Here is a 16,184-nt window from a genome sequence, read left to right as displayed (position 1 = left end):
TGCTAGTTTATTTTGTAATGGGCATCAGGATGTGTAAGTACTGTCCATGTGATACTTAAAATTATCTGACTAACCAACTGTGGAGCATTTCTCACACTATGGGAAATGCTGATGCAGATGTTTAAGGCATGAGCTCAAGTGTCGGACGTATATGGACTGGCTATGTGACTTTAGACAAGTCACTTAACCTATTTGAGCCTGAATGTTCTTATCTACATGTATTATAATGATATAATATATGTAGACTATAATAATAGAATAATAGAATATACATAGATTATGGGTTAAATTATGTTCCACCCAAATTTATATGTTAAAGTACTAATCTTTGGCCGCGTGCAGCAGCTCATGTCTATAATCCCAGCATTTTGTGAAGCCGAGGCAAGCGGATTGCCTGAGGTCAGTAGTTCAAGACCAGTCTGGCCAACATGTTGAAACCCCATCTCTACTAAAAATACAAAAAAAAAAACACACACACACACAAAAATTAGCTGGGCGTGGTGGTGTGCACCTTTAATCCCAGCTACTCGGGAGGCTGAGGCAGGGGTATTGCTTGAACCAGGGAGGTGGAGGTTGCAATGAGCCGAGACTGTGCCACTGCACTCCAGCCTGGGCAACAGAGCAAGACTCTGTCTAAAAAAAAAAAAAAAGTACTAATCTTCAATTCCTCAGATTGTGACCTTATTTGGAAATAAATAGGGTAATTGCAGATGAAGTTAGTTAAGATGAGATCATACTGGAGTAGGATGGGCCCAATATGGCTGGTGTCCTTACTTAAAGTGGAAACCTGGACATAGACATGCAAATGGGGAAAATGCCATGTAAAGATGAAAGCAGAGCTCTATGAGCCAAGGAATGACAGACAAAGTTTCTGACAAAGTTTGCCAGAAAACCACCAGAAGCTAAGAGAGAGGCCTGAAACTGATTTCCCCTCACAGACCTCAGAAGGAACCAACCCCACTGACGCCCAATGGCAGACTTCTGTTTTTCATAACTGTGAGGCAATAAATGTCAGTTGTTGAAACAGAAATGTATTTAAAACCGAGTAATGTATTATTACCCAGCGTGTGGCAATTACTTCCCAGACTTCAGTCATTCATAGAAAACCTTCATAATTTGTTATGAAAATTAATAATGTACCCCCAAAATAATGTACCCAATTTGTAGTACATTATTAAGGTAGCCATAGGAACCTAATATGACATATAGCAAACACTCAAGAATCTGTTATTTTATTAGTCTACTCAGGCTACTTACAACTCCCCTTTGCAGAAGTTTATGAGGAACAGGCCCAAAAATTTCTGGTTTGCCGGAAATGGAAGTTGAGTCTGTGGATGTCAGGAAATGTGTTTCCTACCCGTGAAAATCCAAATCAGGGTGTGAAAGTGGAGCATGTCTAACTCAAAACCCATGGTTAGGAAGCACAGTGGGAAAAGAGCTGCAGGTGTAAAGCTCAATACCAACAGCAAGAGTCAGGAGTCAGATCTCAAGACGAAACAAAGAGTCAAAAATCCAAAAGTAACTAGTTAGAACAGTAGACACATGAGGATCATTGGTAAATGCTACCATGATTGCTTTAAAAAAAAAAATAGCTTAGCTGGGCTCATTGGGTTGACCAGATGATGGGTGTGTTGGGTATGAATGTGTTGGACTCACCTCTATGTCTATAGAGGTGCTGTTTAATATGGTAGCCACCAATCATGCATGGCTGTTTAAAATGAAATTAAGTAAATTTAAAAATCTGGTTCTTCAGTAGCACTAGCCGCATTTAAAGTGCTCAATAGCTACATCATACTGTATATCACAGAATATTGCCCTCGCAGCAGAGAGTTCTATGAACAGCTCAGGGTCTTCCATGGCCACGATGCCAAAGTACAAGCAGAGATCTAAATTCTGAGTTCACCCTACGTTTTCAAACCATCTTAGGTTTACAAAACTGCTTTGACAAATGGTATCAGAAAGGGTCAAGTACATGTAAAACTTTACACCGACAAATAGTGGGTGCTTAGCCAGAGGTCCATGTTTTCCAAGTGTAGTGCTGTTCAAGCACCGGCAAAAGCATTCTCACATCACATTGTCACGAAGTCTCTTTACTGCTGTTTATTGCCTCGTCTCCTGGATGTTAAAGGGAAGCAAGTCAAAACACCTGTGATGATCAATGGGTTAGTATGAAATTAGGACTTCCTACCATTCTAAACTTAAGCAACTGCAGTCCACAGGTGTCAGTCTACAAGCTGTGACACGTGTCTAGCAGCCCTTTCAGTGAAGGCTGGCCACCCTTGCTCAGCTCTCCGATTTCCTCTACATTGAGGTTCTCAACCACTGTGAAAATGTGGAATTGTGGCTATTTGTTCACATGATTTGCACAAAATATTCAGTCAGAAGCTCCTCCAGCTGATATAAGGAGTAACACAGAGGAGAACTGAAGTTACAGAGTGTGGGGTTGTGGGGGTGGGTAAGGCAGGGATTGTAAAAATGAGTCAAAGTAAAAACCCTTATCAAGACCTAGGTGATGGGTTGATAGGTGCAGCAAACCATGACGGCACATGTTGACCTATGTAACAAACCTAAACATCCTGCACGTGTACCCCAGAATTTATTAACATTAAAATTTATAAAAGCATACAGTCAAATGTGTTACAGACCAAATTTAGAGACCTCCAAGTTGTTTGTTTATGCTGCTTGGTTAAGTTATTTATGTCTGTTTTAGTGCATACATGCTCTTTGAAATCCCTATAATTATTAGTTGAGAAAGCTGGAATTTGCCCTGGACTTCTTCTCTCCCTTTCTTAATCAGAGTGGATTGATTTGTCTATTGTTGTGAAATTATTTAAGGAAGCACATGTGAACCACATTAAATAAATGGAAGGCAAGGCTCAGGCACACGTTTCAGCACATGTTTGCTTTCATCCTGTTACAACAGTCAACTGAGCAATGAAAAATGAACACACACCCCTTATCATTACCTTGGCTACTTCCTCTACAAGAGTAAGCAGTTACTCAGTGAAGGAACCAGCTGCAAGAAAGGAGAAAAAGTAAACTTTCATCCTCTCCTCTTCCTTCTCCTCCTCCTTGTTTGCATTATTGTTGATTGAGTGAGCAAGATATTCAGTTAGACCATCCACTGAATGGCTAAATGCTGTGTGTGAGCAGGAAGCCTATATTCTATTCCTGAATCCTCTATAAGAAGTTCTTCAATCTCTGTAACTCTCTTGGGTGCTCCGTGCCTCATTTTGCAATATGGCAGAAGCTTTACTCCTATCCTCTCTTCCAGGGATGCAGAGTAATTTAGTGAATTGTGTTATGTCTGTCACCATGCACAGAGTCCCTGAGGCTGGGGCGGTTGCTGAAGTGATACACGTGCCCTGTTGTCCCAGAGGACTAGAGACAGCACCATTAATCTGTTATCTGAATTAATATTGAAAACACACATTCCCACATAGACGTTTGTTTTATCCTGTGAATCAGAAATGTGTCTCTAAGGATTTTTCCAACAAGGTTTTACTTTGTATCTTCCATTTTTACCCTTGGTTTGACTTTGCAGCACCAGCCTGCTGTTATTGCTCACTCTATGAACTGTACCTGCTCGGTGCCATCCAAACGTCAGCCGCTTAGAGGGAGGCTTCGATGACAACCACAGGGAGAAGAGACTGAGCAGGAAACTGGTCAGGTCAATTAAGAGGTGGGCAGCATCTGTGACGACAGCAAGACTCCCAGCAAAGTGCCCACCTAGAGAATGCAGAATAGTACACTGTGTTAAGGCCCCAGAATGCAGCTAGATTCATAGACATGCTAACCATCGTGGGTGAAAATGCCGCAGACTCACAAAACTTTAGAGGAGAAAGAGATCTTAAAGTTGATTTAATTCACTCCTTCTGCAACTCAGAGAGTGGATATGATTTGAACATGTAGAAATCAATTTCAAAGGAGAAGCCATTCCTTGGGTAGCAAAGACATAGAGATTAGAAAGTGTGGGGCAGGCACATCTGGAGAACACCTTAGTTAGACTGGGGTAGGAGGATTCAAAAGAGAAAAATACAAGAGTATCAGGCTGAAGCAGTGTGGGCCAGATTCAAAGAGTCTCATAATCCAAACTGAGGACATGGACTTTTGTTTATAAACTAGATGTTGCGATCTGGCCCACAGATGTGTTTTTATTTGACTTATAATTTAATCATCATCTTTACCCTATCCTTTTTCTCTATTAATTCATATTATCCACCTGAGCTTGAAATCCCTGTAATAAATAATAGAGAGCAGAAAGGAGAAAGGGCAGGTACCTTCCAATGGGCGTCTTGAGTGCTACAATCCAATAAAGCACAGGGATGCAATGTAAGCCATGAGAGTCCTGCCTGGCTTTTCCCTTTATTTGATGTGCTCCCTCTACTTCCCTCTAATCCTCCTTTGAGAAAAGACCTCCAGCCTCCAAAATAGAACTTAAAGAAAAACCTTGCCCTTTCCTTCCCGGACACGGTTTGTTGTTTGAGAGCAATAACCTTTATTGCTCTTACTACATCTTCTCAGCAAAGGGCTTTTGCTGACTGATTAGTTCTCCCTATAGCTGTTTATTGCCTTGTGTACTACAAAATAGCAGAGACTGTCAGCCATCAGCCCCGCCATCATCAGACTCACCTTGTCTCGCCTAATGATTTTTAAAAATTACATAGATAGCTCATAATTGCAATAATCCCCACAGGCCATTGGCTCTAGCTGTAGTTAATAACTGGTTTGTCAAGGTTTAATGGGCTGAAGCAAAGTAATCTTTGAGCCTGTTACCGAACAGTCAGTGCAAAAATCAGAATGATTCATTAGCCAAAAAGCAACATTTTGCTAACAAATCAGCTGTCCTTCCAATTATCCTCTAATGTTGCTCTATCTGCCAAACTTGGTCCTGATGATAAAACTGTGTTAATAAGGCATTATTTCTTGCCTGGAGAATAACTCCATGCAGATAAGCAGTATGCTGCAATCACAGCAATGAGTGATGATGATTCTACATGCTGGGTTGAAATACAGTCTAAATCAAGGAAATGAAGTCAGTCTTATAAAGTCTCTTCAACAGTCTCAGCTGAGGCAGGAAGCACCTGAGAAAGAAAAAGGGCTTGCTTTGGAAGAAAGCATGTTACTATGGAGGCTTGGAAACTGAGAACCATTTTGCAACCTTCAGAGCTACTTATAGGAGCCATCCAGAAAACTGTAGGCAATCACTGACACATAGAGCAAACTGCTTGCAAGAGGTAATTTGTGACTGATCTTGCATTTGCTTCTGAAAGCATGGACTATTATTGACAATTAATTCAATTATCCAGCCAATATTTATTGAGCCCTTACTGTGCATGGTACCGGGGATTGGGTATACAAAGATAAACAAATCACAGCCGCTCTTCAGTGATCTCCTTGTTTAACACTCACTGTACCAGAGACAAGGTAATGGGCTAAGGGATCAGAGAGCTGCTCTCACTGGGAGGAGTGAGGAACTTTTCACAAAGAGAGGGGTAAGAATTAGCAAAAACAGAAGGGGTTTTCAGGAAGAGATAAAACCACGGGCTAAAATAGAGTGAAAGAACATAGCACTTTTCGGGAAAAGCAGAAGGTATGGAGGGTTGGAGGAAAAATGGGAAATGAGCCTGAGAAAGCACATTGGAAATGCCTGTGTGGGGTATTATATGTCAAGCCAAGGGGTTTGAATGTGATTCTATGGCTAAGGGGATCTACTTATTATTTTGAGGCAAGGTTGTGGTATGTTGAGATCTGTTTTTAAGAGAGACGTCTTAGCCAGCAATATGGAGGATGACTTTGGAGAGAGGAGGAGCTAGAGGTTAAGACTTGACAGTGTTAGCCAAGGGAAATTATGATAAAGGCATGAACTAGGGCAGCAGCAGTCATATTTCTGGAATACTTGACAAGATGTGGAGAGCAGTACACTTATACCAAGATAAGAGACACACAGAAAAGACTCAGACCTGGAAGACTTTACTTAAGGCCTGTGGGGTGAAGGTGACAGCAATAGAGCAGAGGAACTATGGGGCCTGGGTCTCACAAACTACCTCCAATTAAGATGGTGTTAATTCCCCATGCGGGTTTCCATGGAGAACAGAGACTTACTGACAGCAATGAAAGAAGTAAATGTTTATCTGACAACATTAGCCATGTGTCCCATTGCTGGGCTACACAGTTGTGTGCTATTAATTAATTTTTTAAAATTAATTATTTTGTGAATAGTATTATGATACTATACTATATGTTGTGTCAAAACCCCATTGAGTTGTTATTTAACAAATACAACAGGTCCTCAAATAACATCATTTCATTCAACATCCTTTGTTTATAACGTCGATAAGAAAATAAAATGGATTCCTGACCAGGGCCGCTGTCTGTGTGGAGTTCGCATGTTCTCCCCATGTCTGCGTGGGTTTTCTCTGAGTATTAGAGTTTCTTCCCGCATTCCAAAACTGTGCACGTGAGGTTCACTGGCGCATCTACATCATCCTGGTCCTGGCAGGAGTGAGTGTGGGTGTGACTGTGCCCTGTAATGGGAGGCATCCTGTTCAGGGCTGTTTCCCACCTTGAGCCCTGAGCTGTGAAAGGCTCCAGCTATGAAACTGGAATAGGAAGGCTGAAAAAACAATGAATGAAAACAAATGATTGTAAAATAAATATGTGAAGGTAGATGATCATCATACAGATGCCTAACAAAAAAGAGTATGAAAGTGCTCAGCAAGCCCAGCTCATTTTTTATTTGGGTTTGAACTGTGTGGTGGCAGGAGGCACTCCTGACAATTTTCACTTTGTAAACATTTATTCCTTGATGTAACCACCACCATTAGGACCACCCTCACTCACTGATTCACCCACAATTGCGTAATTGTATCACTTGTGTTTATCATCTTTCTTAGATGTATGTATAGCTCACATTTATTTCAGTGTTTAATATTTGAAGTGTTTTGGCCTTTATTTAGAAGTTTTGTGATGTTTTTGTGACCAGTAATATGGCATGGAAATTTGACTCGTTTCTATCAGTTGGCCTATGGTAAAATTGGTTTTTGTTATATGTCGGTTTCACTGAAAGGCAAAGTTTCCCAGAACCTCTCCATGATGTTAAGTGAGGACTTACTGTGTTTAAAATATATCACAGTTCTCACAGCCATGTTTTGACATTTCTTAAAATATTAATACCAGGAACCTCCAAAAATATAAGAGGCCTGAGCTACTATAATTCCTTGGCTGTGTAGAACAAGGTAAGTGCCCTGATCAATAAAACTTGTGGTTATCACACCACCCAGCAATATCTTTCTCTTAGTAAAAGAGAAGTTTTTCACTCAGATACTTACCGTCTTCCCCAGGCTGCTCCCAGCTCTGAATTCCTGTCTGATAATCTGGTGTTTTCTCTATTTTTTTTTTTTTTTTTTTTGAGACGGGAGTCTCGCTCTGTCGCCCAGGCTGGAGTGCAGTGGCTGGATCTCAGCTCACTGCAAGCTCCGCCTCCCAGGTTCAGGCCATTCTCCTGCCTCAGCCTCCCGAGTAGCTGGGACTACAGGCACCCGCCACCTCGCCCGGCTAGTTTTTTGTATTTTTTAGTAGAGACGGGGTTTCACCGTGTTAGCCAGGATGGTCTCGATCTCCTGACCTCGTGATCCACCCGTCTGGCCTCCCAAACTGCTGGGATTACAGGCGTGAGCCACCGTGCCTGGCCCGTGTTTTCTCTATTCTTACTCAATTCGGAATAGTCCTACTTCAGATATCTCCCCTAACTACTCTCAATTTCTTCCAGCAAAGGCCATACCTGAGCTTATTTTTCTTCTGAGGTCTTAGCATCTGAACGTGTATCCATTCAAAGAGAGAGACATCTGCAACATAACACCTCTTTTTGGCCTTTCTACAAGTAGGAATTTTCACAAGCTATCAGAAAGAGTCCCAATTCAACAGGTTCAAAGGTCCCTTAAAGGTGGATACATTAGGCTTATATCCTTCTTTAGTTCATTCTCCAGTTTGCTCTGTACTCTGTTGCAAGTTATTTCCCTCAACACAGCTCTATGACCTGCTTCTCCCCCATTCTAAATGTCAATTATTCCCCAAAATCTATGAATGAATCCATATTCCCCAGCCGAGCCTCAGCTCTTCTTGGCCCTCCAACTACCATTCTGGTTATATTCTCCATTGACCACATTTTACCCTACACTTCTGCCTTGGATAGGCTTTCGCAGTTGTAAGCTATGAATGCCTAACCCAAACTAGCTTAAACAATACCAACAACAATATACCAGTATATTGGCTCATACAACTGAGAACAAATCTGAGTGGGATTGGATCAGATGCAGCCCAGTCCTAAGGTTCAAAAATGTTCTTGTCTGCTCTGTCTCCAGCTACTGCTTTTGATTGTTCAGTTTAAGAAAGACTTTTCCTCCATTTCAGCAACAAAGGTAGACCTCTAAAAGCTCCAGACCTGTATCACTTCAGCTCAGTTTTTGTAGAGGAAAGAGAGAACGCTTTTTTTCCAGCCTCCCTATGTAAAGACCCAGAGACTCTGATCAGTCCATCTTGGTATCTCATATCCAGCCCAGCCTAAGAGCATGAGGTTCTCAGACCAGCAGGACCAAAATTGCAACCAGAGACAAGAATATGACAAGGTTGCTGAAAGGAAATACCAGTCTACTACAGACAGTGGTACCCAAATTTCTAAGAATACAGATTTCCTTTCCTGTTTCAGACTCACGCACTTGGAATCTTTCAAGGCAAGCCCTGATAAATATCTATCTCCTGGACCACAGCAGTAAGTAGTGTGCTGTTCCTTCAGGCCACTCCATCTACCTTTTGGCCACATCTCCATTCCTATTCACTTTTCAAAGCCTTGCTCAAACCCCATATCCTGCAGGAGGACCTCTCAGATTTTCAAAAGTGATCTGAGAATAGTAATTGCTTTCTCTAACACAGCCAAGAGTGGCTCTGGGGAGGAGGTGAGCTGTGGATCAGGGTCTTGACTAATGACCAGGATTTTAATGAGTATGGAGAAAGAGGAGAAGGCTTTTCTGTTCAAAGAAAAAAAGCGTAAGAATAAAGTGCAAAGATTATCTTGCAGAGAGTGAATAAACAAATGTGGCTGAAACAGGGGTAGTCAGGGAAACAGCAAGACAAGAATATTGCTAGTTTTGCCACCAGATTATGCAGTGTCTTCAAAACTGAAGTAGGAATTTTTCATTTTGTCCAGGATGCTAGAGCTTTCCAATAATTGATCTTTTTTGACTTGAGGCAAGCAATTAGTGCCTAGCACAGTGGGAGCCTCTGAAGCAGTCTCTTCCAGCTACAAACACCCTTGTCCGTTTCTCCCAGTGCTCAGTAAAATGTTCCACGCTTGTCATGAAGGGAAAAAGGTTGTGAACCCTGAACTAAGCAAAGAGGAGCCAGTTAAAAAAAAAAATTTTTTTTTTTTGAGACAGAGTCTCACTTTATCGCCCAGGCTGGAGTGTAGTAGTACAATCTCGGCTCACTGCAACCTTCACCTCCTGGGTTCATGCACAATTCTTTTGCTTCACCCTCCCAAGTAGTTGAGATTACAGGCATGTGCCATCACATCCAGTGAATTTTTATATTTTTAGTAGAGATGGGGTTTTGCCATGTTAGCCAGGCTGGTCTCGAACTCCTGACCTCATGTGATCCACCTGCCTTGATCTCCCAAAGTGCTGGGATTACAGGCATGAGCCACCGCACTGGCATCAGTAAAAAACTTTGAAGACAGAAGTAACACAAGGAGAGCAATGTTTTAGGAAAATTGGCTCAATCTCAATATAGCTCAAATGCTGAATAATTTTCAGTCAGTATCAATTTAATTTATTTACTGACATCATCACTTACTTCTGCCCCTAAAGTCAGATTAGAACTCATAGACTCTAATGTATAAAAGTGAGAAGGGAAAGAGGAGGTTGTGAATGAAATTAGACCCTTATCTCATACCATACACAAAAATCAACTCAACATGGCTTGGAGACTTAAATATAAGATCTGAAACTCTAAAACTACTCTAAACCACTCTAAATATAAGATCTGAAACTCTACTAGAAAAAAAATATAAAGAAAAAGCTCCATGACATTGGTTTGGGCAATGCTTTTTTTTAATGTGACCCCAAAAGCCCAGTCAACAAAAGTGAAGTTACACAATTGGGATTACATCAAACTCAAATGCAAAGGAAACAATCAATAGAATGAAAAGACAATCTACAGAATGGGAGAAAATGTTTGCAGACCATACATATGATAAGGGGTTAATATCCAAAATATATATATAAGGAAGCCAAACAACTCAATACTAAGAAAACAAATAACCTGATTAAAAATGGCAAGGAACCTCAACAGACATTCCTTGAAAGAAGACATAGAAATGGCTAACAGGTCTATGAAAATATGTTCAACATCACTAATCATCGGGAAAATTCACCTCACATCTGTTAGAGTGCTTATTACCAAAAAGAGGAGAGATAAATGTTGGTGAGGATGTGGAGAAAAGAAAAGAAATCTTGCAAACTGCAATGTAAGTCAGTACAGCCATTATGGAAACCAGTTCCTTAAAAAATTAAAAATAGAACTACCATATGATCCAGCAATTCTGCTACTGTGTATATATCCAAAGGAAGTGAAGTCAGTATGTTGAAGACATATCTGCCCTGCCATTCAATGCTGTTCATTGCAGCATTGTTCACAATAGCCAAGATATGGAATCAATCTAAGTGTTCATAGACAGATAAATGGATAAAGAGAATGTGGTATGTATACACAATGCAGTTCTGTTCAGCCTTTAAGAAGAAGGAAATCCTGTCATTTGCAGCAACATTGATGAACCTGGAGAACATTTTATTAAGTGAAATAAGTCAGGAACAGAGAGACAAACACCACATGATCTCACTTATATGTGTAATCTAAAAAAGTTGAATTTATAGAGCAATGAGTACAAGTGTGGTTATCATCAGCGGCAGGGATAGGGGCTGGGGAAGGAAGAAGCTGGGGAGGTGTTGGTCAAAGGACACACAATATTAGTTAGATAGAAGGAATAAGTTTAAGAGATCTATTGTAGAACATGGTGACTATAGTTAAGCACAATGTACTGGATTCTTCCAAATTGCTAAAATGAGTAGATTTTAAGTGTTCTTACCACAAAAAAAGTTAAGTATGTGAGGTAATGTCCATGTTAATTAGCCCGATTTAGTCATTTCACCATATATGCATATTTCAAAACATCATGTTATACATATTAAATATATATCATTTTTATTTGTCCATTAACATAAATTAATTTTGTGAGCAGAAGATCATCTCTTTTCAGACTATTTATTAGATATCAGCCGGAGGGACAATGCCATCTATTCTCAGCATCCATATGGATTCAGGGAAAAGCAGAGGAAGAAAGTAGTGGAAGAAAGAAGTCAGTCAATGAATCTTCCTGAGCTGTGTTTGCAGGTGGTAGTGCCAGAATTTTATTTGGATGTCCAAGAACATCGCCTTTTCAAATCACATTTCAAATGAATTCTGTTATTAGGTTTTTCATTATGTCAATCTTTTACATAAGCTATTGGATATTATCCATAAACTTATTAATTCCAATAATGATAAACAATATCCCTTTGGTATAGATGTTAGTAAATTTCCAAAAGGTGTTTTCCAGATTAGAACTGCTAAAAGTAAGTTCTTTGCGACTCCATCAAGCTATTAATTCAGCTTCTTCAAAGGAACTGACTCCAGGAATTTTGTGGTATGAGTTAGTTCTGTAAACTTTGACTGAAAGGATATTGCCAACCCTGGAATTGTCTTGGACTAAACGTGTCTAAGTTCTTTCATAGTTTTCAACAGTTATAAATGTCCAAATATGAGTGTATAGGCCGTTAGACTCCATAGCTAGAAGAAACCAGCTAATTCTGGTTGCTAGATATTATAATGCAAAAAATAGCTAAGCAGAGTCTATTTTTCTCTAGTCTCAGATTATGATTAATTTACCCCTTTGGATAACAGAAATGTAGCCACCAAAATATTGGTAACAGAGTGTGAAGGTAACATTTGATAACAGATTGGTAGTAGCTTATGGTCCTATATGTCAGGTAGTTTACAGTGTTCTTTTTTCTATTTGGGGAAAAATAATAAGATAACATTGCATATCAGGACATTTGAACGAAGTTAATACCAACATGAGGCTATCATGTTCCATGGTATGATAATACATTTGAAATTTTCAATGAGATGAATGACCTTGAAAAAAAATGAATGGCCAACGTGTACCCAAGATGGAGAAATTTTGAGTATATCAATAAGTGAGGATGAAGCTAAAAATCTTATCTAAAAATCATCTCCAAAAATGTCTCCAAAGCCATACAAATAACTAGGTAGTTTTTTAAAATGGAAGAGATAATAAAATGTTATATAAACTGTTTTTATTTCTTTATAAAATTATTAAAATTAAACTTTCCATTTAAGCATGCATAATTCAAATATAAAAACCTAGAAAAACGACATAGAAAACTATAGTTAAATTTCAACTATTAATAAAGATGTAAAAATCCTAACAAAAATATCAGTGACTCAAATTCAGCAAGGCATTAAAAGGATGGCCCGCCACAGTCAATTTGAGAGGCACCATAGTTAGGGCTTAGGAATATAAGCTCTGGAATTCAGACAGCCTGCCCACTTACAGGTATGTTTCCAAGGGAGAGTTACTTTACTCTTTGTGCTTCTAGTTCCTTCTATAAAGTGAGATTAACGAGAGCTACCTCTTAGGGAATTCACCAGGATTAATTAAGGTAATACACGGAAAGCACTTGTCACAGCTTCTAACACACAGTAAGCATTAAATAAATAATAGCTATTATCATAATGCCAAAAATGCAAAGATCATAACATGTTTCAAAATCTCTTAATATAACGCACCTCAAACACGGGTCAAAAAGCTTTAAAAAACAATAAATTCAAAAGAAAAGGTATTTGATTAAAAGTCAACACTCGTCCTTGATTCTTTGTTAATCATTACAAAACTGAAACAAAGAAACATTTCATTAACATAATACAAAACAACCCTTCAAGAAGCATTTTGCTTAACAGCTAAATAATCAAACATAGATTTGATTTAGCATAAGGTATTGTTTAACATGATAAAAACATGAAACACACAAAAGAGATATAACTATTGAAATGAGGAGAAATATGTTTTCTGCACAAGACAGCGTGATGTCCTGGGATGAGGAAGATGCACGAGACGGGAAAAGGGGACATGCACTGAAATATATTTAGAATTGACAATAATTCAAATGCATAATTGAGTACAAAGTGAATATACAAAAATCAAAACTTTAGAATACAAAAAGTAATTATCTAGAAAACAAAATATGAAAAATGGTGGACTGCACTCACCCCTGGAAAGAATAAGCCAAGCACATATAATAATCAGAAATAACTCTTTCAAGAAGTAGGCTGTCCGTGTTGTCAGATGAACACCATAAAACCTTGATGAGACATGTAGAAGATTTGGATAAATAGAGAAACATAACATATTCCTGGAGGGAAAGCCGAATACTTAAAGATATTGTGTTCTCAAATTAACTTAAATATTAATAAAATCATAATTGGATGGGGGAAAACTGAACAGAACAATTCTCATGTTTAATCAGGATAATAAACAGAGATGAACAGCCTTTGCTTTGCTAAATTAAAAATCATTAATAGGAAATAACAGATATTATAACATATAAATCTACATTATGTCCTTGACAGAGACCAGAAACACAGATCAGTGAAACACCTTAGAAATAGACCTGCTATTTATAAAGTGTTGATAAGTGATTAAAGAAATATCAAAAATCAATGGGGAAAATAATTAATTATTTCATAAATGATGCTGAAAACTGTTAGCTATTTAGGAAAAAATTCAGTCCTTAGAGCATACAAATATATCTAATATCAACATAATTTTAAAATTAAATACAAAAATTAAACAACAAAAAAGCTATCTTCTCAGTAGATGGAGAAGGATTCTTAAGCACTAAAACAGTAAAAGAGTAATAAAAGAAATGAGCTCAAAATGAAAAGTTTAAAACAGTTACCTATGTAAAATTTAAAACTTCTCTAAGTCAACACAAACATCAAAAGGTTAAACAACAAACTGGAAAAGCACTTATAACTAATATAACAAAGGTCTAATATCCTAATACATAAAGAGTTCCCAGAGATCAATATAGAGAATTAAAAAAATTTTCTAAAAAACAAATGAGTAACAGACATTAAGAGACAAGGAGAAAATGCATTAACAGAGGGAAATACAGATCACTAATAAGCATGCAAAAATAGTCTAATAGTAACAATTAAATAAATAAATATTAAAACATTCATCTATACAATAGCAAAGAGATTTTAGAGATTAAAATTAGTTGTCATTAAGATTTGGAGTCAGAATCATTCTCAAGTAGAGCTGGTAGACATGAATTGTTTAGCTTTCTCAACAGCACTCTGGCAATATGAATCAAGTAATACAAATATTCATGTCCTTCAAGCAATTATTTCCACTTTTAGGAATCTCTTTGAAGGGATTAACCAGAAAGGCAGGCAGAACTTTAAGATTTTGCATTGCAACGTTGTCCATAAGCAGGAAAAAACTCCCTAAATTTCTAACAATAGAGAAATCGTTATGTAAATTACAGTGGAGCATATTACAGAATATTGTTCAGGCATAAAAATGTTTTTGAAGAGTATTTGACAGTGTGGTCAAAAGCATTCAGTATGGTCTGTTATGTTTAAAAAATAAAACCTGTGAGCTATGAACAGAAAATGCATTGCACAAAACACTCCCTAAAATTATTGAAGGCTATGACTCGAATATGGAATAGTGATGAATTTTATTTTGTTTCCTACTGTTTTTCAACTTATCTACAATGAGCATATTGTTACCTTATACTTACAGAAAATACTAAATCTTACTTTAAAAGAACTTAGGTAACCCTCCCATAATGATGCAGAGTTTTGTTTGTTTGCTTGTTTAATCAAAAAAGTCTGCAGAAAGACTCACCCACAACCTCTGCAATCATGAAAATGAAGCATATTGCTGAAGCAGCACAGAGCTTCCACTTGGCATAGGCGTGCTCATTCGCCCTGTTCTCTGTGGGCCTGGAGCCACTGTGGCAGTGGTACATGCCTCCTGACTCCAACTCCTCTGGTCTCTCTCTGGGACACTGATCTTTATTCACCGGTTTCTGTTGGAGTTCCACACTATGAATGAGTTTGACAGAAGCAAGAAGTGAACATAGTTGCAAACCAGCCACTCACTGACCCACCCTGCCCATACTTGGAACCACTATTAGGACATTTGCTTACTTGCTAGGAAGTGTCCATTTGCAGCTCTTTCTACAAGAAAATATCAAGTGTAAGAAACAAGCAAGAAATATCCTTCTAAACTTTAACTACTAAAAGTTGTACTTTTATTCAGTCAAACTCTTATTCAGTCAGTGCCACCAATGATTAAGAGATATCAAAGGAATAGGAGAAAAGAAGCAGATACATTTTAAAGGGATTTCTTCCCAGTTATTTCACTCTCAAAAGATTTGGACACTGTGCTACAAAAAATAATAATAAAATAAATCAGGCCACATTGTACGGTATGTGTATATGAGCCAGACTGAGGATTCAAATACTCATCAACATCATTGACAGATCATAGTACTTTTTCCTGCTGACTCACTCCGTATGTACTCTGAGACCTTGTTACCACCGCTCTGCAGACAGTGGCTACCAATTAATCAATGTTATTATGAGAGTTGAAACCTACTTATACTTCCCAAAGCAGGCAGTGAATATCAGTTCCGCTCAAATATAAAGCAAAATTTAGAGTCACTCATAGAATTTCACAGATGGAAAGGTAGATAACATTTGGTCTAACACTTTTTCTTTTTTTAAACAATTTTTATTGATGCATAATAAATATACCTAATTTAGGGTACATGTGATAATTTAATACATTCATATAATTTTTAAAGACCAAATCAGTACACTTGAGATGTCCATTACCTTAAATATTTCTCTTTTCTTTATTCTAGAAACATTTCAATTATTCTTTTCTGGCTACTTTGAAGCATATAATAGATAACTGCAAACCATAGTCACCTCACAGATCTGTCAAACACTAGATCATTTTCTTCTCTCAAATCCTATGTTTGTACCCATTA

The 16,184-nt window shown here is 38.2% G+C and overlaps 1 protein-coding gene across 2 annotated transcripts in view; it reads right to left on the bottom strand.

Annotated features, from left to right (window-relative positions):
• The window catches only part of SLC30A8 (solute carrier family 30 member 8), a 57,536-nt gene that overhangs the window by 20,110 nt on the left and 21,242 nt on the right, over positions 1-16,184 (bottom strand). Inside the window, exons 2-4 of one of the 2 annotated variants that reach the window (XM_033202950.1) lie at positions 15,337-15,366; positions 15,032-15,231; positions 3,583-3,729 (exon numbers count right to left, since the gene is read on the bottom strand). In XM_033202950.1, coding sequence (XP_033058841.1) covers positions 3,583-3,729; positions 15,032-15,231; positions 15,337-15,366 — 377 coding nt within the window. The remainder of the gene's footprint in view (positions 1-3,582; positions 3,730-15,031; positions 15,232-15,336; positions 15,367-16,184) is intronic. The other variant, XM_033202951.1, reaches the window with a different exon arrangement.

Source organism: Trachypithecus francoisi, unplaced genomic scaffold (assembly GCF_009764315.1).
Source record: "Trachypithecus francoisi isolate TF-2019V2 unplaced genomic scaffold, Tfra_2.0 Lachesis_group7, whole genome shotgun sequence".
Taxonomy (NCBI): domain Eukaryota; kingdom Metazoa; phylum Chordata; class Mammalia; order Primates; family Cercopithecidae; genus Trachypithecus; species Trachypithecus francoisi.
Note: the sequence above shows the minus strand (reverse complement) of the source record. Positions and strands in the feature narration are given on the sequence as shown.